This window comes from Lagopus leucura, unplaced genomic scaffold (assembly GCF_019238085.1).
Source record: "Lagopus leucura isolate 7727_CA_CO unplaced genomic scaffold, USGS_WTPT01 Super-Scaffold_73, whole genome shotgun sequence".
Lineage (NCBI taxonomy): Eukaryota > Metazoa > Chordata > Aves > Galliformes > Phasianidae > Lagopus > Lagopus leucura.
Genome location: NW_024962252.1, coordinates 22,044,554 through 22,069,889, shown reverse-complemented (window position 1 = coordinate 22,069,889; position 25,336 = coordinate 22,044,554). Strand labels below are relative to the sequence as shown.

The 25,336-nt window shown below is 41.0% G+C and overlaps 1 protein-coding gene across 4 annotated transcripts; it reads left to right on the top strand.

Annotated features, from left to right (window-relative positions):
* Positions 1–1,697: 1,697 nt before the first annotated feature.
* On the top strand, positions 1,698–23,507 carry ASRGL1 (asparaginase and isoaspartyl peptidase 1). 4 transcript variants are annotated; one of them, XM_042890009.1, is made up of 7 exons: positions 1,698–1,766; positions 2,749–2,981; positions 7,192–7,334; positions 10,987–11,141; positions 18,310–18,428; positions 20,315–20,425; positions 22,986–23,507. In XM_042890009.1, the coding sequence occupies exons 2-7, from the start codon at positions 2,795–2,797 to the stop codon at positions 23,219–23,221; spliced, it is 951 nt and encodes a 316-aa protein (XP_042745943.1). In that variant the 5' UTR covers positions 1,698–1,766; positions 2,749–2,794; the 3' UTR covers positions 23,222–23,507. The 4 variants fall into 4 exon arrangements, with proteins under 4 accessions (XP_042745943.1, XP_042745935.1, XP_042745948.1 ...); XM_042890001.1 differs by lacking the exon at positions 1,698–1,766 and adding an exon at positions 1,775–1,867; XM_042890014.1 differs by lacking the exon at positions 1,698–1,766 and adding an exon at positions 2,044–2,261.
* The last annotated feature ends 1,829 nt before the right edge of the window (positions 23,508–25,336 follow it).

Sequence of the window (25,336 nt, the reverse complement as noted above, 5' to 3'; positions counted from 1 at the left end):
TCTAGCTAGCATCCCGTTTTGACGCTACCACTGGAAGCAAGGTGAATAAAGATTTACTCTCAAATAATTCACACCCTAAATTTAAATTCCTCTTAGTTGATCCTATCAGTGACATTGTCCAGGATGACAGAATCACAGAACTGCAGGAGTTGGATGGGACCTCAAGAGATCATTGAGTCCAATCCCCTTGCTAAAACAGGTACCCTACAGAAGGTCACAGGTAGGCATCCAGATGGGTCTTGAATATAGAAGGAGACTCCACAACCTCTCTGGGCAACCTATTCCTGTGCTCTGACATGCTTACCATAAAGAAGTTCTTCTGCATGAAACTTTCCATGTTCAAGTTTTAGGCCATTGTTCCTTGTCCTATTTCTACACATCACCAAGAACCCGGCCTCATCCATTTGCCTCCTACCTCCTTGTAGATATTTATAAATATTTATCAGAACCCCTCTCAGCCTTCTCTTCCCCAGGCTGAACAGGCCCACATTACTCAGCCTTTCCTCATGTGGGAGATGCTCTAGGCCCTTTATCATCTTTGTGGCCCACTGCTGGACTCCTAGGAGATCCCTGTCTTTTTTTGAACTGGGGAGCCCAGAACTGGACATAAAATTAATCTTCAGTGGACTGACTGCATGTTGCCGTAAGTCCTTGCTATTCTGCACTGCCAGCTCAACTAAGCTCAGCTCACGAGTCCAAGGCAGGCTGCACTCTCCTGCAGCTTGGAGCAACGAAAGGAGAAAAAGGGAGTGAAGAGACAGGGAAGTGAACAGTGAAGAGAAACAGTGGAGCAAGAGGGCTGGATGCTGGGAGAGGCTGCACAAGTTCTGTGAAATTCTTATTTTTTTTTTTTTTTTTTTTTTTTACCATTAGGTAAGGAACTTTGGAAATTATTATTTTCAATTAGATTTTTTCACTGTATTTTTGAAGATTTTTTCCTTTCCAGAGACTTTCTGTTTATAGCTCTTTTTACACCAAGTAACGATGCGTTCCCCCAGCAGTGCAGTAGTAACAGCACACTTCTCTCTCACCTTTGTTATCTTTTGGAATCTACACAGACACACACCATCCAGCGTCACTCGGTCAGTTCCCACCTGACGCCTCACCTCCTCACGCCTGGATGCACTTCCCAGGCCCATGCCCCGCGCACCTCACTGCATTTACACAGTCGGAGCACTGGAAGTCCCAGCTCGCTGGAAGGAGAGCAGAAGGAAGGGCGGACGGCATGTATTGTATTGACGGGTTTGGCTTTGGGGAAGAGTCATTTTTCTCGTTTAACACTAGGGGAAACCAAGCGGTGGTGAGCGACGAGGAAATTAAAGGTGGTGCAACATCTGATTGGAAATGGTACATCACCGAGAAGAAATGAGGGCGCTTATCGCCGCATCGCCGAACGAAGCCGCCCCGGCACCGCGCCGGGAGCCGTCACTGCGGCAGCGGCGGCACACGGGGAAGGAAACCGCGCTGCTGGGCACCGCTCCCGGCTTTTGTGGGGCTGTCACCTCCGCTTGCCTTCGGGCAGGCATTTCTGCCCGCACGCCACACGGGCTGAGGCAGGGACGGCCTATTTCCACCATTCGTAATACACAGGGCTGCAGGCACGCCAGCTGACCGAGCTCAGAACCACATCGGCTTCCCCAGCGTGACCGCAGCCGCGCTCTGTCAGCACACCCTCCTCGAGCGGCCGCGGTGCCGCCCCTCCGAGACAGGGGCGGGCGGGGCGGCGGCCATCTTAGCTGCGGGCATCCCCAGGGGCGCCATGTCTGGTGAGGGAACCGCCGGCCGTGCGGTCCGGTTCCGCGCTGCACTCAGCTGCCGTGGAGTCGGGAGGCCACAGCGGGGTCCGGCTCCGCTCTCCGTAGGGCTGGTGAGGCTGGCTTAGTGCCGGCAGGGACTCGGAACGCGGAGGGCGGACCCTGAGGGCTCGGTTCTGCCGCTGCGGACAGGCTGTGCTAGGTTCCTCCTTCCAGGGCAGCGAGAACGTGACCGTGGGGGAAAGAAAAGGGCAGCTGTCCGTTGAAATAAAAGCTCGGGCGGCCTCCAGGAGAACGGCCTCGCGTACGGCAGCCCGGTGAAAATCGAGACGTTTCTGCCCCGGGCAGCGCAGGCTGGGCCTGCAGCGTTGGTGCAGTGCCTGCTGCCTTCACGGGGCTTCATCTTCTGGCATCAGTGGGTGACGAGGTTCCTCCTCATCCTCAGATGTGTGGCAGCGCTGGTTTGCTCACAGGAGGCAGTGAACAGTGAAGGCGGTTAACTGCCAGGTTTTGATGCCTTGTTTTTCTGAACAAAGTACAACGATTTTAAGAGGTTGGAGGTTTGAAATCCACACAGCGTGGTTAAGTTGCTAATGCGGGGCTGGGCTTTATCTGTGCTTCTACGGGTGTACTCAAGTAGTGAGGTTACTCATCTAACGAGCAGTTTGCAGGACTGAGACTCGAGTGCTCGTTTCTACGTAACCAGTAAGGTAATACCAAAGGCAGGCAGGGTCTGTGGTGGTATGGCACAGTTCTGCTGAGCGGGCCCTGCAGAGGTCAGCACACCCGACGCCCTGCTGTCAGCTGGCTGCAGGCTGCTCAGGTTCCTCCGTGCCTGCCACAGGGGGAACTTGCTGTTGGAGCTCCTTAGAGGGAGTGTTTGGCTTCTTGAAAGGTGAACTCATGGGAGTCAAACAGCCTATCTGCTCATTCATCTGCAGGGCTGTCTCCATTGGAAGGGAACAAATACTAAACACAGTTCTTTCCAAAACAGGCTAATTAAGAACAACCTGTTGGCACAGCTGGAGGAATTTGACAGGATGAGGCCTGTCATTGTGGTACACGGTGGAGCTGGCCGGATCTTCAAAGAACGAGAAGAGGGATGCCGTGCTGGTGTCATCAGAGCAGCGCTGCAGGGTTATGGTGTCCTGAAACAAGGAGGCAGCGCCTTAGATGCAGTTGAGGAGGCGGTACGGTCAATGGAAGATGACCCTCATTTTAATGCAGGTAATTTTTAAAGAATTCAGTATCTGTATAATCATTACGTATGTTCAGTCCTTGATTCTAATTACTGTGAAAATACTGGCTCGCATTTGCCTTGAATTATGCATATTGTAGTGAAGTAACTATTAGTGTCACAAAATATGAATTATTTGTTTATTGATGTAATTAAAAAAGCATGTTATGTACCATTGTTTCTTCTGAGCACACTTAGGCAGTCAGGTTAGTCTTTGTTATTTCTCAGCATTCTGTACCTACTGATTCATTCTTGTTCTCCAGTCCTACTGTTATGTGAATCTCCCCTGCCCCCATGCTGAGTTTTTAGTTTTAAGACATGGACTCCTTAATGGAGTGTATGTTCAGTTAATATTCATATTAAAAGTCACTTGTACAGAGCTTGTGGCAATATTTAAGCCTTAATTCTTTACCTCTTGTTAAAGGAAGATTTTGGGATATTGTGTATGTTTTAGTTAATGCTTGCAATTAGTGCCTTCTTAAATAATATTATAAAAATAATGCAACTAATGATATGAGTCATTTAAGGTTTAGAACTGAATTTCCTAGCAATTAATGTCAATTAATGTTAATGATAGTTAACATCTAATATTTTTCTCCTATTCGTATAACTTCAAGTTTACTATTTGGATGCATTTCAGTGAAAATTCTTCACTGTTTCCAGCAAGGTATGTCAGGAATGAACATGGATAAGAAGACTGTCAGAGTTCAGTGTCTCAGATAGCATACTTGATTCTTGTGTGGATGCTTAATATGCACAGATTCACTTTTTCTTTCTCACCTTGCAATTGAGAAAGATGGAAAGATTTTTTTTCCGTATGAAAGTTTTGACTGATTCATTGTGGACTTGGATTGAATTTCCTGCTTTTTAGAGGTTTAAATGAGATATGTGTACCATGAGGCAGTTGCATAATTAATATGAAGCTGGTGTTCCCTCATTAACTTTTTCTTCACTTGCTGTCTAAATCAGTCAACCTTTAGGGCTGTGTTTTGCTCAGGTCAGTAAATCTGTAACTGTTTGACCTTTGGTGCTTTCTATAATTCTGGATTCTATCTCTAAACAAACCTCTGACCAAATAGCTTACATTTGCTATTTCAAAGTCATCAGCTTCCTATATTGCAGGAAAAAAATCTTAATTCTCAAGGAACATCATTTTCTAGCCAATGGTAGTTGTCCAGTGTCAATGTGGAAGCAACTTCAGTATAAATTTAAGCCAAAAGATTGTTTACATCTCTTAATCATTCCATGTAAACAATTTCATACTTTCTTGGTTTCTTATATGCTAATTTTGATGGTTCTGTAAATCAAAATTATGTAAACGGAAAATGTATTTTAATTGAATGGGATTCTCTGGCGAAAGCTTGCTTTATAGCAGTCTATTTAGGCTTATTTATTTAAATGATAAGCAGCAGTGTGTGTCATTTCGGCACGTATTTTGGTAAGTGAGATCACAGTGGCAGTATTAATGCAAGCTTTTTTCACCCTTAGTTTGCAATCTTATCGCTAATGCTGCTATTCTGAGCTTGGGAAGTGGATAACATGAAGTGAACTGATACGGGACAGAATACGTATTTGTATCAGAGGAGGTTTAGGTTGGACATAAGGAAGAACTTCGTCTCTCAGAGAGGGGTCAGGCACTGGAATGGCTGCCCAGGGAGGTGGTGGAGTCGCCGTCCCTGGCAGTGTTCAAGAGGCGTCTGGATGGCGTGCTGTGTGATGTGGTTTAGTGCTTGTGGTGGCAATGGTGATGAGGAGACGGTTGGACTGGATGATCTTATAGGTCATTTCCAACCTTGTGATTCTATGATTCTATGTTTCTCTTATCTCAGTGCATCCACATAGCTCTTCATATGGAGAAGTTTCCACAGACTTGTGCCTTACACGCATTTCTTGTTTGCAGAGTTGCAGAAAGGAGGTTTGGGCTGTAGTTGAAAGTTACCGTCTTTCCCCAGGGAGAGAATTGCAGCCTCCCTCTCATCATACAGCCACTTAAAGGAGCACGTGCTGCTCCACGTTCAAAGTGATTGCACCATTTGAGGACAGGCTCTTAGACCCTACCGTAGCCAATGCCTGCTAGACAGTTGTAACTTTTCATTTTCTTCACGAATGTGCAGAACATGTTTGTGGCAGACCTTCTCATGGTCTGACAGCGTTTACTTATTGAAATATATATTAAACTAATGTTTTGTCTAAAGATGTTTACTTATACTTGTTCTAACAATATTTATCTGTTGTTTATAGTAGATTAAATTAAGAATTTTTAGCAAAATTTGCTTGAACTGAGCTTGAGCCTTGAGCTCTTGTTCATGTCTGACTATGCTGATCTAAGTCCTTAACCACTTACATATACATCCAGCTGTGTTAGTGCTCGTTAGATACAGCTGCTCTCAGAGTGAGCTGACAGCTATGTGAAGAGGGCCCTGATTGGAGTGGCTTTTTAAAACTCGTGGTATTTATCTCTGTAAAATAAACGTTTGTTTTGTTGTAATATTTTCCTAGAAAACACAGACATTGCTAAACAGTAACAATAAATATGGAGAGGAATAAGCTTAATAATCAAGTTGTGTCCTCTGGTTTTCTGCAGAGGAACAGTTAGGAAATCTTTAGAGATCTCCAGCGGACATAGGAGATTTCTAATGGGGTGATGCAGGAGGCTGGTAGAGCATCCCCTGGGGCCGTCGTTCTTCTGATTACTGCTGTTTGAGAAAGGTACACCTTGTTCTAGAGGGAATTTTGTGAGCGTGGGTGTGAGAAGAGCCTACCTTGACAAAGGAAACTAGAAGAACATGGCAAGGCTTATCTAAGAAATGAAAGAGGGCCTATTCCGTACATCAAAATAAGGGAAATTCTGGAAGAATGATTTTAGCACAGATGTCTGAAAGGAGGAATGTGTAAGCTCTCCACACATCAGTGTGGCATAGAAATAACCTATTCTGAATGATGTGGCACTGAGCTCAGAAATAGCTTATATGGTTGGAGGGGAGCAAAAAGTAACTGTTTGGGGTGGAGTGTAGGCAGGTGTGTCTGTTAGGTGGAGTTTTGAAGACCCAGAATGTTGTTGCCACCTGTAAGTGAGGTTTTAACATTATACACATATATTCAGGGCAGAAGTGCATAGGTGTAGTTGCCTTATGTCGGCAGTTACCAACAGTAGTTTCTGACCTGCCCTAGTGTCAGTTTAACAGGAAAAGCAAACAACAAAACCTGTTTTAGTTCTGTACAACGTTTGAGTATTTCTACCTGAGCTACTCTATAGTTCTACCATGAATTTTTAAATTTCTTTCTAAATTGAGTCTTACCCAGCCTAGTTAGCTTGCACACATGTTGACTTAAAAACTTAGCGTTCCCCTGGGAAGGGTTACTTACGTTATTTAAAAAAAAAAAAACAACAAACAACCAAACAACAAAACACAACAACACCTATTTGCATTGTCTCATCCTGTATCATCAGTTTTCAATTAGGTTAATGTCAGCGTTGATGATTGCTGAAGAGAATAACTACCCAGCATTTCATTTCTATCTTTATTCTAAATTCCTCCATCTACTGTTATTTGATAAACTGTTATTTGAAGACTGGGTTATTTCAAGGTTTTGGTGCAGTAGTGAATGAGCACTTCTGTTGTGCTGTGTCAATTTTGACAGCTTCTTGGAATGCTCTTTGGCATTATTTTTTTGATGGGACTGAACACTACACGATATTGTTGGGTGTCCTACAGTTGGAAGAACTGTAAAAGTGAAATAGATATTTTTACGTGCGTGTGATGTGATCTGGGGGATAAAGAATCTTGTTTATGATTGCCATTTTAGCTTTCATAGCTGGTATATAATTTTGGATGGAATTGCATAAATGGCATTCTGTATACCATCTTATGACCAATTCACGATTGTATGAGTTTCAAGTGCGTTTTTCATCATATAAAAATAAAACTCAATTTTTTTTTTAAGTAGCCATTACACCCTGTCAGATTTCTGTCTACAGTTGGATTTTGCAGTTATACTCAGCAATGTTTCTGCTGTTTTGTTTTTATTCAGGAGGTAGGTCCTTCCAGTAAGTCAGACATATAATTGGAAAACAGAAAGTTTGCTTGATGAGATCCATAAATTGAATCAGCTGCTGGTTAGCTCTTAATGACTTAACTCTTCTTCTCTTACTCCTCCTCTTTTTAATTTAATTTTTTTTGTTGTTGTTCTTTGGTCTAGGCTGTGGTTCTGTTCTTAATGAAGAAGGTGAAGTAGAAATGGATGCAATTATCATGGATGGAAAAAATCTGGCCTCTGGAGCAGTATCTGCAGTTAAATGTATAGCAAACCCAATAAAACTAGCTCGACTTGTCATGGAAAAGGTATGCTGAATCTGTACTTGAATATGAAACATTTTTTCCTTAATATTTCATCTGGTGTGTTGAAACACCTCGTTGATGTTGTTTGTGAATCCTCCCCTAAACTATGAAAGAATGAGAAATAGAAAGTAGCGCTTAGAATCTGTGATTGTGACTATGAGGAACTTTTATTTTTAACATTTTTGGATTGTTTGGGTTTTTTTTTGAATGCTGTTATTGAAAGATAGCACTCTGAGGAAATGAGTTCTGTTACGTAGTTGGAAGGCTGGGGTAGAATGTCTTTTAGTAACTTGAGGGGGAAAAGTTGTATCCATTTTCTGTAGATCACTTCTTATAATGACAGTTAAAAGCCACTGATGGTGTCTCCTCTATGACAAAACCTCATTTAGGATAAAGTTACAACAATATTTTTTGGACAACAAAACAAATGCATCCCAGCCACCTCCAACAGAAAACAAAACCAAAAATCTGCCCTCCGTCTCTTGTGTGCTATAAGGGTCTCTTGTCATCGAGTGGTGCTTCAGCTCTTCAAAAACGTTGAAGCTAAATTTAGTAGTACATAAGAAATTCAACTGCATAAGGCCATGTATAATGGTTTGGTGCTAATACCACAAAATGAGAAGTACTTCCATTTTGTGGTGCAGTGTATTTCTGTTTGCCCAGCTGCAATAAATTCTGTGTAGATGACAACATTCAAATATAGATGTTAACCTAAATTGCTTGATATATCTTGAGGTGAGCTTCTGCTATTTTTTCTGGCAGACGTTACAAACTGGAATACAAACCAGCTCATGTTACTCTTCTGTTCATCTTAGGAAGGAGTTTGGGGACACTAACCCAGGCTATTTCACGGTGCTTTTCAGAGTCTATTTTATTTGTTGTATTTTACTGTAAATAATTAAAAATATGTTGAACTCAGTGATCCCTGGGTGATAAGTCTGGTGTTTCCTTGGTCCTAAGGATTTTAGGATGCTTGTTTCCCAATGATGTTAAGAGACATTACTGCCCCAAGGAGAACATGAAGTTCTCCAAAACAAGTAACAAATGGAAGAGTTCCCCACCTGCTTGTAACTTTGTGTTTCTATTCCTATTCTGAAACAATATGGGCTCCATCTGGTGGTCAGAGTAGCTCCTTAGGCTGCTGTTGTGCATGTTTATCTTGTACATTATCGCGTTCTTAGTGGGCTCTAGTTTGCTCAAATTCATGGTACAGGAGAAGGGAAAGCACCAGAATAATTTGTGTCTTACTGTACTACTGAGCACATCAGTCTCTAGAGATGGAAGGCTTAGTACGTTAACAAATTAATCAAATGGATACTTGAGAAAGCAGTTAAATTCCCATAAAATTATTCCTGTTTGTGGTGAACAGCAGTGGAATGATGCATTGAAATGATTTGTTTTTCTTAATGGGGCGTGTAATCCCCCTCAGCTCCTGTGCTCCATGAGATGGATGTCATGTGAACGTTGCAGCGCTGATTCACTGGTACCCATAAACTGTTGGTGCATACTTTCCCTTATATCGTCCTCATCCAGCTCTTGAAATGAGAGGAAAATTTAACCTACCCCATAGACTTCTCAAGGCAAAAGGTGGAAGCTTCTGCTGTGCTTTTTGCACTGCTGGGCTTCTTAAATAAAGAGCTGGTCTGAGTTCCAGGCCAGCAACTGAAAGTTGGGGATTTTCTTTCCGCTTCTGATAAGATGAACTAAACAGAAATTTTCCAACGTTTGTTGTTTGCTATTAAGAACTCTAAAAACTATTATTTCTTTTATTTTTTTCTTTTTGGATTACTCTGTTTTAAGTGTGTCCCAGAAAAATGAGGCACCTAAGAAAGTTAACAAATACATTTGTGAAACTAGAAGGAGAATGAGACAGGAAAATCTGTTCTTTTGGTTGCTTGGCAGTGCTCTATGAGCTCTTTTGATGGACAGAATATATTAAATTCTCCCTAGGACACTTTATTTTCAGCAAGGACTGCAAAAAGCTATATAGGAGCTTATTCCTCTGTGTACAAATATCTGTTGCTTGTGTGCAGCTCATGAAGGTGGTATGTTATCAAAGTCTGCACATGGGATGCTCCTTTAAGAAATTTTTTAAGAAATTGCTTTATTTTTTATGTAATAAAACCTTGTTTTCTAAAACAAACAAAAAATACTAGAAAAGCAATGGAATTGCATTCTTGAAGAAAGCAAGTGATGGAGGAGGCTATCTTCTTAAGAAAGTAAAGTCAAAAGAAAAGTTGAATGGAATTTTCTCTAAACATAATTGGAATTATTGAATCATGTGCTTTGGTGGTTTAGTTCCAGAGGCAGAGGGGGGGCAGCGTTGCGCAGAGAAGTTCCCTTCTAAGTTGAGAACACTTCAGCTTTGTTACAAACAGGTAGGGTCTTCCATTGTCAGGTAACAGCACTTGCCTAAGGCTGTTCTCCACTCTTTCAAATGTGGAGCACACTTCCTTGTGACTGTTCCTCTTGTTCTTTTGAGTGGTACTGTCATCAACTGAAGTAATTTCTTAAATATGAGAGAGATTTGATATTAGGGCCACCACCTGGTGAATGGCCAGTCAGGAACGTTTTTAATGTGACATGGCACTTCCTGCTTGTGTAAGCATTTGGAAGGATTAGTGCAGAGATACAGCAGGCTGAAGCAGACTTGAGTATCTGTGGTTTGGGAAGAATTTGGGCTCAAATTCTTCACGCTATTCAGTGCTTTGGCTTCCTCGTGGTAATGATTGCTTATCGTTGCTTTACAAATCAGAAAAAGTTGATGTTCTGCAGCATCTTAAAGTCTGAAGCTTTGAGACTGTTTTGACTATAGAGTGTGTCAGTGCAGTGTGTCACAGAAATAAATACCAGATTTGGGAATCCTCACTGCAGGCTGAGAAGCAGAGCCACCGGGTGCCCTGCAGGGCTCTGCAGGCCTGCTGTCTGCAGCATCTCCTGGATTTGCTTTTGGACCTTAGCCTGGTCCCCATGTTGCTGCATGGACGTACAAGCTTGCCTAAAGGTAGCAGTGTTCTGTTGTGAGTCCTGTATTGTTAGGCCATTGCTCCTGCCTTTCTAGGCTCTGCTGAGCAATGAACACCATGATCCAAAAAGTTGATGCATTATTTTGGACGCAGGTTCAAAAAAAACCCAAACAAATTAGATGCTGGAGATCCTGCTAAAGCATAAGGATTAATGGAACAAACTTAACTGGTAAGTTTATAAAAAATAGGAAGTAAGCAAGCCATGCAGACTTGGAAGTGTGGATTTGACCAAGGTTGTTGACTTAAAATCTGGTTTAAGTGCTTTGCTAAATAGAGGAATAAATATAGAGATTCTGCACATGCAAATGTTGTTTGAAGAGAGCAAACAATTTTTACCAAATCTATTAGAATGATATTCAGTTCCTAAATAGGAAATTCTGGGTCTGTGAGAATGGCAGGTTGTTGAAAGAAGTATTAAAAGCTAAGTGGTTTAGCTTTTGTTAAGAACCACTTGACTGTATTGCATTAAAAATTTTCTGGATGTAGGCACAGAAAACCAGGACGTTTAAAAATGAAACAAAATTTGGAATGTTCTTTGCATCCATCCTTCTAAAAAATAGTGACTATAGGGAGCAGTTTGTATAAGGAAAAACAGGAGGTGTCAGTAATTTTTTGCCTGTCTTCTGCAGACAAAGCACATGCTGCTAACTGACCATGGCGCCCGCCTCTTTGCTCAGGCCATGGGTGTTCCTGAGATTCCAGGGGAGAAACTCATAACTGAGAGGTCTCGGGAGAGATGGAAGAAGAACCTTGAGCCAGATTCCAACCCTGTGGAGTTCCAGAAGTAGGTTTTTGTAACTTTTTTTTTTTTTTTTTTAAATTCAGGTAGTTTACTTGGTGCAATCAGTTCACACACCTCCTGCCACTCTCCTTCCAAAAAGACCCCCCCCCAAAAAACTAAAAGAAGAAAAATCCCAAAGCTCGAAGGCCTGTTGTCAGCCTTGATAATATTTCAGTTCTGAGTGAACTGTGGTTTGCCATAATCTTCCCAATATGTCCTCAAAACACTAACAAACAAAAAACACCCTCAAAATCCAGCTTCTAGTGAATTTGCTGAAGTTTAAGCGAGTATGTAAGTTTTCCAAAGAAGAACCGTGAGTTAGGAACTCTCCAGTCCACTGTTTAAAATTACAAAGTCCATGTGAAAAGTAAAATTATAAAGCTGGTCTTAAGCAGGTGATCCGACTTGTTTTTAAACTGGTCTAGGTAGTTAAACTGTGTCATATTTTGATCAAGTGTGCCGAGTGCTGATTGTGACTATTGGTTACTGTAGATAGAAGGAGAAAATGACCAGGAGGTTCAATGTAGTGGTGGGTGTGAGAAGAGATGCTATCGGATGATATTACACGGCAGCAAAATGAAAGTCACCTGAAAAATAAGCAGGCTTCACATAACAAACCAGAGAGGAAGACAAGGTGGATGAGAAAGGAATGAAAATCGTGAGGTGTCAAATATCTTTTATGCCCATGAGGTAGGCATGAATACTGAATTGTTTTGAGTTTGCATTTGTATGGCAACAGTTGCTGCATAGGAAAATACTGTATTACATACTGCTGCTAGTCTGCTGTGTGAAGTAGTAGTACTAAGTGAAGCAGAGCTGAAGAATTTGTAGATCAGAGAAAAGAAAGAAGCTTCTTCTGTGGGCATGTTAACTAAAATCAATGAAGTTAGGCCATAATGTATATAAGCTATATGTTACTTACATTAAATTGCTGGAAGGAAAAACAAAGTCTTGATACAAGTGTAAATACAGTCTTGTAAACGAAGTGAGGTATCCGTCGTCGTTCATCTTGTCTCCCCTGGAAGTTTCAGGTTTTTTTAATCTGTGTGGTATGCAGGGACTGTGTGGTGTTACAGCTCATTGCCAAGAATTCTGAGAATGGTGTAGCTGCCAGTGTCCCCTGGCCTCCTGAAGAAGAGAGCTGGAAGCATGGCATCTGAGTCTCTGATCATTCTTTATAATTACTTTGCCCCTTTTTTATCTTACAGTTAACAGTGTTAGGCATCTTTAATTTCAGCTTTCTCTTATTCTGGAGTACCCAATATTTGAAGATTTGTGTATTTCTGACAAGTTTGAAACTTCTTGTCTTGGCCACACTGTGCTTTTCCTGACAAGCACTGCCCACTAACATAGGCAGAAGTTCACAAAGCTGAAGAGAGGTCTCTTTATGCCAACCTGTTTGTTCCTGTGCTGTGTGTGGAATGTTCTTTTTCCTCATTATGTCTATAGTGATTATGCAGAAACTTGCCTGAAGCAAATGGGCAGAGGTGAAGTACTACTGGTCGGAGGCAACCTAACACCAGCTAATACTGGGAATGTGAAGGTTGGCTTGTACTTAACCTTTAGTCAGGTTCTCAGAGTTTATTGGCTCTTTTAGAAGCCTTAGACGTTCAGAGCTTTCCAAGCAAGGAGCTTGGAAGAAGAGAGAGCTTTCTCTTTTGCTGTTTAGAAGCCTGCATTCATTTACATTCAGAAATTACGATTCTGTTGCATGTACATTCAGCTATCTTGTGCCCCTTCTACTAACAATAAAATGTGGAGGGTTTTTTTTTTCTTTTTATCTTCTGTCTCTCAGTCCAGAGATTCTGACCACATGCTTTCTAGAGTTGCTGAAGATTCCCTGAGAATTCCAGCACTGCTCACACTGCAGCCTGACCTGGGCCTGGGATACGGCGAGGGCACTGTGTACTGCTGACATATAATATGGCACTATGCTTGATTTGCTAGGAAATTGTCTCAGTTCTCAAATACTGCAATTTGAAAAGACACTGTACGCAGAAACGTGCTGCCAAATTCATTGCATACCGAGGAATCTTAGAACACCCTGCTATAAGCAGGGACACCTCCCTCTAGACCGGGTTGCTCAAAGCCCCATACAGCCTCGCAATGAATGCTTCCAGGGAGGGGGCATCCACAGCCTCTCTGGGCAACCTGTTCCAGTGTCTCACCACCCACATAGTAAAGATTCTTCCTATTATCTAGTATAAATCTGCCCTCTTCCAGTTTAAGGCCATTTCCCATTGTCCTGTCACTACATGCCCTTATAGAATTTTCCTCCCCAGCTTTCCTGTAGCAGCCTTCCAGTGCCTGAAAGGGCCCTATAAGGTCCCCCTGAAGCCTTCTCCTCTCCAGGCTGTAGAGCTCCACCTCTCTCAGCCTGTCCCCATCAGGGAGATGACCCAGCCCCCAAGCATTGAATGCTTCATAAGGACAAAACAGTGGAACTGAAGAAAGTCTGTCACCTCAACAAAATATATTTTTTAAAAAGTTAAAACTCAGATGGACTCTGTTACAAAAGCTAGTTAAGTGATAGCAAATTTCATAATAAAAAAAAAATAAAAACTTTCCTGATGGTGACTTTAAGTGGTGAATGGAAAGCATGACAGATATAACGTGTTCTGATTTAAAAAATAAATAAATAAATCTAAAATCAGTTTGTGTGACTGGGCTATATAGCCAGGTGAAATGAAGGAACAGGAATGTATATCAAAAAGAAATTTGGAGAGTAATGCTGTTAATTTCAAATTTCATACTTTGGCAATAGGTGAAAGTACTGATGCTACAGCTATGGCTCTACTTGCCATTTTCATTAGAGGCGATGATAACTGATGTAAAGTCACTGACAAAAATGGCTTCTTTGGTGCCATTGAAAGACACAACTAAATCTCTTTATTTGTGTGAAGCAGTAAAAAAGAAAAAAACATTGAAGGGATTTTATTTAACCTTTATCAACATATTTGATGTAGCTACAGATGGTGCCCTGATGATGATTGGTTAAAAAAGAAAAAAGAAGAGGGGCTGAGAAAATTCTATAGGAGATGATGCCATTACCACTGATAAATCAGATTTGATGTAATTTGACTGTGTTGGGCAGCAAGAAAATGCTTGTGGGTAAGCTTTAAAAATAGTGTCATGTAAACAGTCATCAAAGCTGTGAATTTCCTAAAGTCCAAGGAATTGAATCATCACCAATGCTAGGAGTTCCTCAGAAGTGTGTACACTGATCGTGGGGTCATCATTTACTTTTCTGAAGGAAGGTGGCTACGTTGGGGTAAAATGCTAAAAATGACTTCATGATTTGCAAAGTGGGATCGAGTCCTTTACAGAATTGAAAGGAAAACTTGTGCTGGAACCAGAACACTAAAATTAGTATTTAGCATTTCTGATTCCTGCATTTTGAAACATCAGCTATATGCAGTCCTGTGAACATTGAAAGATACGCAGCTTTGCCTTCCATTTTGATTTTAAGAATAGATTTCAAGATTTCAAAAAAAAAGTCAATTTTTTTAAATGTATTTGCAACTCTGTTTTCAGTTGAAGTAAATACATTACTTGCAAATTTTCACATGGATTGTATGGAGTTGTAACCAGACATTCAGCTCGAAGAAAAATTTGGTCACATCTCTTTGTCAGGAAGATCTCTTATCATAGAAAAATATCCCTTGTTTCACAGCCATGCCTTATACATACTGCCAAAAAACAATGACGTGAATACTTGTGAATGGTTATTACCAAGGATGGAGCATGGGAAGAGTAATATTTCATTAAGAATCTGACAAACACCTCTAGAATTCAGTAGAGCGGCAGCTACTGCCATCAAACCAGACTGATGCATCAGTTTCCCAAAAACAAGGTCAGACATCCCACTAGTTTTTTGTTGCTCTTTTTTATTATGTTAAAAAAAAAAAAACCTCCATAAAAAAATGAGCTTTGTGATTAAAATCATTAAATTTGTTGTATATTTTATATGTGGCCCAAGGCAATTCCTTTTTGCTCAATGCAGCCTAGACAAGCCAAAAGGTTGGACAGCCCTGCTCTAGAGTGTAGCACAGGTACTTGTGGAGTTATTCCTACAGACATTAACATTAGACCTATGACTATAATACAGTGTTTCTACTTAGACAGTTTTGTCTGCCTTGTTAGTGTTTCTGAGTCAGTGGACTATGCAACGAGTTGTTGCATATCTGCCTTCTGAAGATGAACAAAGAAAACATGACACTGAAGTACTCAGAAGTTTAAAAGAATAGTAATTAGAGTCTAGTTTTGTGTTTGCTCCACAACAGCTAATATGTTTTGGGCACACTCACTTTATCATTTATTGGTGCTCCTGTATCAAAGTAGATATCTGCTGCATGTGTAATCTTTGTACTTGCAGTATTCTCATGGCAGCCCAGAAAGCCAACTGTACGCCGAGCTCCACCAGAAGAAACATGGGCAGCAGGTTGAGGGAAGTGATCCTGCCCCTCTATTCTGTGCTGGTGAGGCCTCACTTGGAGTACTGCATCCAGGCATGGGCTCCTCAGAACAGACATGGACCTCCTGCCATACTTCCAGAGGAGGGCCACAGAACTGATCCAAGGGATGGAATACCTTTACAGGGACAGGCTGAGAGAGCTGGGGCTGTTCAGTCTGCAGAAGGGAAGGCTCCAAGGAGACCTGATAGCAGCCTTTCAGTATCTAAACGGGGGCTGTTGCTAAGAAGGGGGCAGGCTCTTTAGCAGGATCTGTTGTGATAGGACATGGGGAAATGGTTTCAAACTAAAAGTGGGGAGAATTAGATTGGATATAAGGAAGTTTTTTATTGGAACAGGTTGCCCAGAGAGGTGGTAGATGCCCCATCCCTGACATTCAAGGTTGGGCTGGATGGGGTTCTGAGCAATGTGATGTAGCTGTACGTGTCCCTGTTCTTTGCAGGGGACTTGGAATATTATATATATAAATATATATATATTTATATATAAATATATTTATATATATATATATATAAAATAAACCCTATTTAAGAGTCTATTCCAACTCAGACAGTTCTGTGATTCTAAATACATACCTTGGAAAATGTAGATCTGAACATGCGTTTCTTAATTTCTCAGGAGGATCTAACTTTAGTTAGTTGAAAGGCACTGTATGTCTAAGCAAGGGAGTACTGAATCTCCTAATATTCTCTTTAGCAAACTATTTGTAACAGATGGATGGGTGGGAAGCCCATCTGCACCAGCATACCAGTTTGAGATTAGGTTCGTCTCCACATAAATGTCAGAGCAGTCTGTAAGTCCTCTGAGTCATCAGTCAACTTTGAATTGCTGTGAATGTAGTGTAGGGGCTGACAGTAAGATATTTTACATAAACAGGAAGGAACTGGGAGTTGGTTCTGTGAGAAATTGACTGGATATCATAGAATCATGATAGCAAGTTGAGAAAGACTTCTAAGATCATCTAATCTAACTGTCCGCCTGCCACTAATATTACCCGCTAAACCATGTTCCTAAGTACCACATCTGCACATTTCTTGATCAACTCAAGGGACAGTGACTACACCACTTGCCTGGGCAGCCTGTTCCAGTGCCCAACCGTTCTTTTTGGAGAAGAAGTTTATCCTAATACTTGACCTGAACCTGACATGGCATAACTTGAGGCCATTCACTCTTGTCCTGTCAATAGTTACCTGGGAGAACAGGCTGACCTCCACCTTGCCACAACCTCCTGTCAGGTAGTTGTAGAGAACTATAAGGTCTGCCCACAGCTTTCTCTAGACTGAACAATTCCAGCTGCCCCAGCCGCTCCCCATAAAACTTGTGCTCCAGGCTCTTCACAGCTTTGTTGCCCTTCTCTGGACACTCTTCAGGGCCTTGATGTCTTTCTTGTAGTGAGAGGGCAAAAACTGAACACAGTTCTCAAGCTGTAATCTCACCAGAGCTGAGTACAGAGGGACGATCACCTCCCTGCTCCTGCTGACTGCACTACTTATGATAGGATGCCATTGGCCTTCTTGGCTACATGGGCACACTGCTGGCTTGTGCTCAGCCGTACATCAGCCAGCACCCTCACATCCTTTTCCTCTGCACAGCATTCTGGCCGGTCTGCCCCAGGCCTGTAGAAGTGCATGGGGTTGTTGTGACCAAAATGAACTTAGCTTTGATTTTGGGTGTTATGTAGAGACCCTCACCAGTGCTCAGACAACATCCAAAAATAGTTGTGCAGTTCACTGAAGGATTGGCACAAATTATTTTCCTTTGTGGAAGGACTGAGACTTTCTGGATATAGCTTTCCCAACCAAATGTGGTTTTATGTACTAATGTGAATTGCCAAGATTGGACCTCAAACTGTTGCTTCTCAGTATTGTCTTGCTTCTCAGTACAGCAACTGTTATGGTAAGTTGAGTAGCCTTTTTTTCCTACCACTATGAACTTACATGTATATTTTAAGCAGCCTATTAAATACGACTGCTGAAGAAATCAGGCAGTAGTTGAAACTTGCATTTTCTTCAGTGAATGAAGATTTTTTAAATGGTTTGCAGTTTTAACATTCTCCTGACCAAGCAATTAAACCTCAAGATTGCTTAGCTGCAAAGTACAGAGATACAAGTATGTATTAGTGATGCATTATGAACAATACTAATTGAAAGCCACATAAATAACTTTTTTTTTTTTTTTTCTTTTTTTGGCATTCAAGCATTTGGGGGAGTAAGGAAAAGGAAAGAGGAGGAACAGGAAGGAAATGATTCAGTGCATTCTAACAATGCTCTCTTTTTATGTATTTACTTGTTTACGTTCATTGTCATAAATAATTTGAGTTAACTGCTCATTAAGACAGTGGGAGATGATTCTTGTGTCTTTGAGTTGGCGCTAGGGGAAAGCTGAACGTTAGGCGTGCCATAGCCAAAAAACTGCTCCAGGTCTGCTGATAGTAAATAAGTCATGAGGAGAGATCAGACTCTTTAAAAAAAAAGTTAAGAGCTATTGAATTGCACAGAAAACAAAAGTTGTGAGAATTGCTTTTTACTGGTTATTTTTGTAGTGAGAAGCATGATAAAAATGGCTTTCTGATGAGCAGTATTTTTTTTGCAATAATCTTTTTCGATTTTTTTTTTAAAGCAACCTAGAAGATAAATACAGCATGCTTTGGCAGGTATGTTTTAATTCTACCTAATTTTGTGAACTGTTTTTCTTGGCAGAGACCTGGGAACAGTTGGTGCTGTTGCTGTAGACAGTGAAGGAAATGTAGCTTGTGCAACATCCACTGGAGGACTCTCTAATAAATTGGTCGGCCGTGTTGGTGACACAGCATGCATAGGTATGGGCTGTGGGGACTTGCCTCTTGTTTTTTTGGAGGTATCTCATTAAAAAATTTAGTGTTTGTCACACATTCTCCTTTCTATTAGTGGAATGAAAGAAAAAGTGATACATCTGAAACTAAGGTCTGGCATTCAAATGTACGAAAACTGAAGCTCCTCAATACAAACCTCAGTTTGCAAATAGGGATTAGAAGTAGAGATATGGTGCTGTCATCATCATCCCACTTTTCTGTTTGGAAAGTGGGAATGGGAATTTGAATTTTTGTCCTTTTCTGAATGCTAATTTATTTTTCTGTGTGTCTTCTGTTCGTTCATTCTAATAAAACTATCAATATGAACATCTATGCTCATAGCCAAGCAAAAAGCATAGTCAATTCTGTGCTGTTTTCTTCATACTTAATGTATGTGTAATTGTAATGACTGTTTGTCAGATCAGTGAGCCAGAATTGCCAAACGATTTGCAACTTGGAGTAAATTCCTGTTCTTGGAGAGCCCAGATAAGACTGCCTCAGAGCCTAATGGATGTGGTGTAGAATCAAGGAAATATTTTAAGATTTCTCTTATCAGAATATAAAGAGACACTTGAAATCCCTTCCCCAGACTTGTTTCTCTTGTGGGACAAACTTGCCATTTGATTACTTCAGGATTATATTACTGAGTTGGGATTTGGAAAGTAATTATTTTTAGTAAAGCATGTTCCAAACTCAGATAGCACTGCTGTTGGCAGCACGTGATTGTTTTACAGAACTAACTTTTTCGCACACCCTGAGTTAATAATGTTCTGATACCCCTTGGTTTGAGTATGATTTTCAGCTTCGTTGCTTACTGCTGCCTTCTGACTGCAAATACCCTTTTCTTAGGTGGGTCATGTTCATGGCATTCATAATATGGAAAACGTTTATGGGGAAGAAGTGAAAATGGCACCATTCAGTGTACTGCTTTCAACTTCTATTCTTACTGGAGGTCTGCAGAACTGGATACTGAAGTAACAGTTGTCCTTTTGAAGATATGAGATTATTGAAAGGGAATTTGACAGGTCAATTGTGGCAGCATTTTTCCACATAAATCATAATATGTTGAAAGAGACCAATCTGATCAGGAAAGTAGGAAATGGAGGAAACTTTCACAGCTCTTCTGCACCTCTTTTGCTCCCCAGCCCAACACAAGCACCTTGCTTATCCATGTAACTCTGTGGTATGCACCTCCCCGCAATTGGGAAATGTTTTTCATAGAAGATGTGTTAGAAATATGGGTGTTGAGCAAGCCAAAGCTTGGTGTAGAACGGTGTGGAATGTGCCAGTCAAACAAGGATGAGGGAAAAAAAAAGGAGTGAGAGTTCAAACAAAAGAAATAGTCTGCTTGTGGTGAGGACTTGAGAGATTCTTCAGGGTGCTTCATGATGATTCACCAGAGCTCGGCTTTTCAAATCTCTGCTCTGATTTTGCTCTTGCAGTCAAATCCCCCACAAATTTTGGTCACTTCATCTTGTCCTCACAAGGCCTTTTGTCATTCCATCTTCTGTAATATTGTGTGACCTGGCATTTTGCATTCTACTGGATCCTCTTGGATCCAGTATTGATCCTCAATATACTATCCCTCACTATTCTGGATTTTTTTTTTCCCTCTTTTCCTGGCTTTTGTGGCACAATCAGCTCACTGGTCTTCTAGTTCTTGTAAATTGGCATGTGACTTCATCTAGCTGTTGCTAATGTCTGTCAGTGTTGAAATTGAGGCAGAAATGTGAAAGATGCGACTTACTGACACTTTGCTCTTGGAAGTGCACAGAACTCCTGGACCCTTAGGAAAAGTGTGTTACTATAAACATTGCAGAGCTTGTAAATTGTATTATGCAAAATACTGCTTTTCTTTTTCTCTCTCTGAAAAGGAAGCGGAGGTTATGCTGATAACTGTTCTGGTGCCACTTCAACCACAGGACATGGAGAGAGCATTATGAAAGTAGTCTTAGCCCGACTGATCCTCTATCACATGGAGCAAGGTATCTTCCAAACTTTTTGTAAGCTGAAATAGGGAGGATGGGGAATGTTGCCTAATGACAGATGGCAGCGTATGTACTGTCACCTCAGAGCAGCTGTCAAAAACGTTGCTACTGTGGTGTATGTGGATTGATCACCTCTTTAGAAAAAACAAAGTACTGAAGTGTTAATAAGGTCAGCATTGCTCTGAGTGGAAAGAAATATTTGGGCTTCTTGATGTTAAAACATTTTTAGATGAATGTATATTAAAATATATGATTGTTTATTTTGTACTCTTTATCTGAAGTTGTTTTTTTTTTTATAAAGCCTATAAAACTATATATACAGTTTTAAAATAATTTTTTTGAACAAAGATAGAAAACAAAAACAACACTTTAAAGGAAACAATAGGAAAGAGTTGGAGGTACAAGAATCAGAGCTGAAATAAGAAAGCTCGGAAAATCACCTGTCTAATAAGCTATGATGATTTTTGTTTTAACAACTCTGATTATAGCAACAGAAATATTTTTAAGACATTTTGAGTATGATTTACAATTTCATTTTGTTTTGGAAAATCTACCGAACTGACTGGGTGGGTATGTGGCAAACAGCTGACACAGTATGTCTGATGTGACTGTAATATCATCCGGCTGCGGGATGACCCTGTGAAGCTTTACCTTCATGATTTAGCCTCTCATTTAAACCCTTCATTATGTTACAGCCAGTAAACATTGCCAGACAACATACTTGCATTGCGTGCAATTGAAGAACCATTAGTATAGATATTATTTTTAGCCATAGCTCTAGGATTGTACAGTGTAGCTCACTTTGAGATCAGATGAACTGGAAATAGTTGGAAAACTTTCCATTTACTTTTTTGTTAGGGAAGCAGTAAGTAGAAAGACGTAACAGCTGAGAATATTTTTGTTATGCTTTTTGCTTTGCTGTTTGCATATAATGGGTGCACTTTTCTGCAAATCTCTTTGGTCGTGCTACAGTTTCAGTGTAAAATATAACCTACAGATTGTTTTCCAAAGCTCTGTCACATCATGGTCTCCTCTTTATATACTATTTATATTATGTCCCTAGCCATTCAGTTTGTGAATGATTTTCAAGCTCGGGTGCAAACGAGTTTTTTCTCTAAATGTAAGTTCACTCCACTGCAAGACCTCTGCACTGATAGGTGTCTGGCTCATGATACACCAGGCAAATGGGGCTCAGATTAAAACAAAAGTACTATAGAATAACCAGTCCACATGTATGCATGCTTAAAACGAATACTTATTTGCACTTATTTACCCTGTTCTACCTTCATTCATCCTGCCCAGAAATGCAACTCAGATGCCAGGTAAATTCATCAACAGTAGCTTTCCTTTTGTTTTTCCCCCACGTTTCCACGAAGATGCTGAAAAGAATCCACCAAGTTCTTATAACTTTTTGAGTCTTTGAATGCCCTATTGAAGTTTCATGTTTAAAAACAATAAAGCTGTTCTGTAATTCTGTTTTGCTATTCAGTAATTTACACAGCAAATACCTTCTTTTGCAGCCAGTGTTAGAAATTTTAGTTTGCTATTTTATGACGGAATGGCTTTGCCAGTCTCAATGACTGTTGGAATCTCTGCCTTATGGCAGCAGCTGTTGTCTTGATGAAAAATCAAACAGTGAAATGCTGACCCTTTGAAGTCAGTGCCGCTGACTTGAATAGTCACAGTGTCGCCCATAATGACATGGAATGGTGCTCTATCCTGTCAGTCACCAGTGCTGTGAATAATTCTGATTCTGCTGGTTTTGTTTGGTTTTAACTTGAAATTTGCAAAGAAGACATGAAGGTCATTTTTTATTCTGCATCATGAACTGCATAACATTACTGATAGTCTGTGTGTTCAGACTTGCAATGAAGAAATACTCTGCAGCTAGTAGAGGCGTGTGAGGATAATGTGCACAGTAACTTAAGAATTCACATATATCTGTTATGATGAAATCTGTAGGGAACAGATAGAGTTGTTTTGCTGGTGCTTTCTGGTGTCCCTGTCTTCGTCTTACTTGATACTTTCAGAAGTTTCAAGAAGGATAATGCTGATCTGTTTTCAATAAATTGTGGAGATGTGAAATAATATGCTTTGGGCTCTGTTGGCCGGGGACTTTGGACGCAGATGACAACTGGCATTTTTTGTTGTTTTAAAAACTTTTCCCAAAATATAAATGTAGCTAATGGCATACCTATGAGAGAAAGCTTGCAGATTGGCATTTTTCCCTCAAATGATGGCATAAAAAATGTTGTGTCTTGAACATAGAGTTGATGAGTTAGTCTGTATCAAATGCTGAAACCTGAGTATAATCTGAAGCTATTCAAACCCAGTCTTTGCAGTAGAACCGTACTGTGGAAGCTGTTTGTGACTGTCCAGTGCCTTCCTATAAAGCAGTTCAGTTCCTCAACTGGAAGTTTTTTGTCAATTTAGTTGAAGGAAGAATTAGATTTGGCTGGCTCTAATGTGGAAGCAAGAGGAGGATGTGAATCTTGAAGAGAATTTTAAAATTCTTTTCAAGGCAGATATTGTGAAGTTATCTTGTTCCTCTTTTCAGGAATGTCACCAGAGATGGCTGCTGACACTGCATTAGAGTACATGAAGACTCGAGTCGGGGGCTTGGGAGGTGTCATCGTTGTTAGCAGTTCTGGAGAGTGGGCAGCAAGGTTCTCCACCAAGCAGATGTCCTGGGCTACTGTAAAGGATGACAAACTACATTATGGGATTTACACTGGGGAGAGGCATACAAAGTCTCTTGATGAAGCACTTGCATCTGAAAGTGAGGGATTCTGAGACTGAAGAACCATTGACTATGGTCAAATGAAGATCTCCATTCTTTTTTGGAGGACAGTAACAACTGATTTAATTTTTCTCGAGAGATCTGTACTTTATTGATTGATTCACAGACATTGCTATGCTTTGACCCAAAATGAAATCCGACATCATGATCATGGATATATGTATAGTGCTTACTGGTGCCTTCGGACACTCAGATCTTCCAGGAGAATGTACAGTTTGAGGGCTGTAGGTTTATGTGTTTGCATTCTTTAATCCTACATTAAAGGGAGCCTAAATTTCCAGAATAGATAAGCTCTTTGTCATGCCTGTTCTCAGATGCTGCTTCCAGGATGATTAAAGAGATACATTTTTACTATCTGAAAACTGAATTCTGAAAATCACATAGAATCATAGAATCATAGAATCACCAAGGTTGGAAAAGACCTAAAAGATCACCCAGTCCAACCGTTCACCTATTCCCAATAGCTCCTACTAAACCATGTCCCTCAACACAACATCCAGCCTTTCCTTGAACACCCCCAGGGTCGGTGATTCCACCACCTCCCTGGGCAGTCCATTCCAGTGCCTGACCACCCTTTCTGAAAAGTAATACTTCCTCATGTCCAGCCTGAATCTCCCCTGCCGTAGCTTGAAACCATTCCCCCTGGTCCTATCACTAATGACACGAGAGAAGAGGCCGACCCCCAGCTCACTACAACCTCCTTTCAGGAAGTTATAGAGAGCAATAAGGTCTCCCCTGAGCCTCCTTTTCTCCAGGCTGAACATTCCCAGCTCCTTCAGCCTCTCCTCATATGGCCTGTGTTCCAGACCCCTCACCAGCTTTGTTGCCCTTCTTTGAACACGTTCCAAGGCCTCAATATCTTTCTTGCAGCGAGGGGCCCAAAACTGGACACAGTACTCGAGGTGCGGCCTCACGAGTGCTGAATATAGGGGAGCAATCACCTCTCTGCTCCTGCTTGCAACACTGTTTCTGATGCAAGCCAGGATGCCATTGGCCTTCTTGGCCACCTGGGCACACTGTCGGCTCATGTTCAACCGAGCATCAATCAATACCCCCAGGTCCATTTCCTCTACGCAGTCCTCCAGCCACACCGCCCCAAGCCTGTAGCGTCGCCTGGGGTTGTTGTGGCCGAAGTGCAGGACCCGGCATTTGGCCTTGTTGAAACTCATCCCATTGGCTCCAGCCCAGCTCTCCAATGTATCTTGAGCAGTCATACCTCGATAGCACAGTTCTTACTGTCAGTGAAAAATCATTAAACAATAGTAAAAAGTTAAGACTAATTTATCATCATGGGCAATAGGGTGTATTGTATGCTGTTTTCTGACTTAACTAGATTTTTTTTTTAAACTGTGTTATAATTTAATGGATTTTAGCAGATGCTATGATATGGGTTTCCTTTGGGGCCAGGTATGTATGTATTGCATGCCATCATACAGTGGAATGTTCTTATAACCCAAATAAACATAGCAAAAACATCTTAAATTAGATTTTAAAACTACTTCCACAAGTATCCTAACTGCAGTAGGCTGTGTTATTGAGTTGGCTTATGTAGAACAGTAAGTTTGCCAAGACTGTGTAACTCGCCTTCTACTTTAATCTGTGTTTTATTGGATGTTGCATATGAGTGAATGTAGACATCGATGGCTCAAGCATAGACAGCTTGTGCAAAACAACCATGGATTTCTTGCATACCTTGCTCCTCAGGAGGTAATGTAGAAGATGGCTACTCTTGTTAACTGTTTGTGAAACAACAGCAGTATTTAAGATGTGCTCATAGTCAGAGGAGAATAGCCATCTCAGTAAAACTTTGTTCCTGCTTTTATGTATGAGGTACCGATCTACAGGGCCAAGCTGTTCTCTGGAGCAAAGCTGTATTGTCTTCACTGCCAGAATATCAAAACAATCCAGATTTTGTGGTCAGGATTCTACTTTGGTTAACTCACCTGTCCCTATTGCAAGATCAAATTTAGAACAGGTAGAAAATACAATCTCTCAGTGTTCTGCCAAATATCTCTTTGCAACAATATTGTTTTGATGAAAATAGTGACTTTTTAGTGGAAAAAAAGCAACTTGGATGTTTCTAGCATGGATGATGTTATGAATAGTAC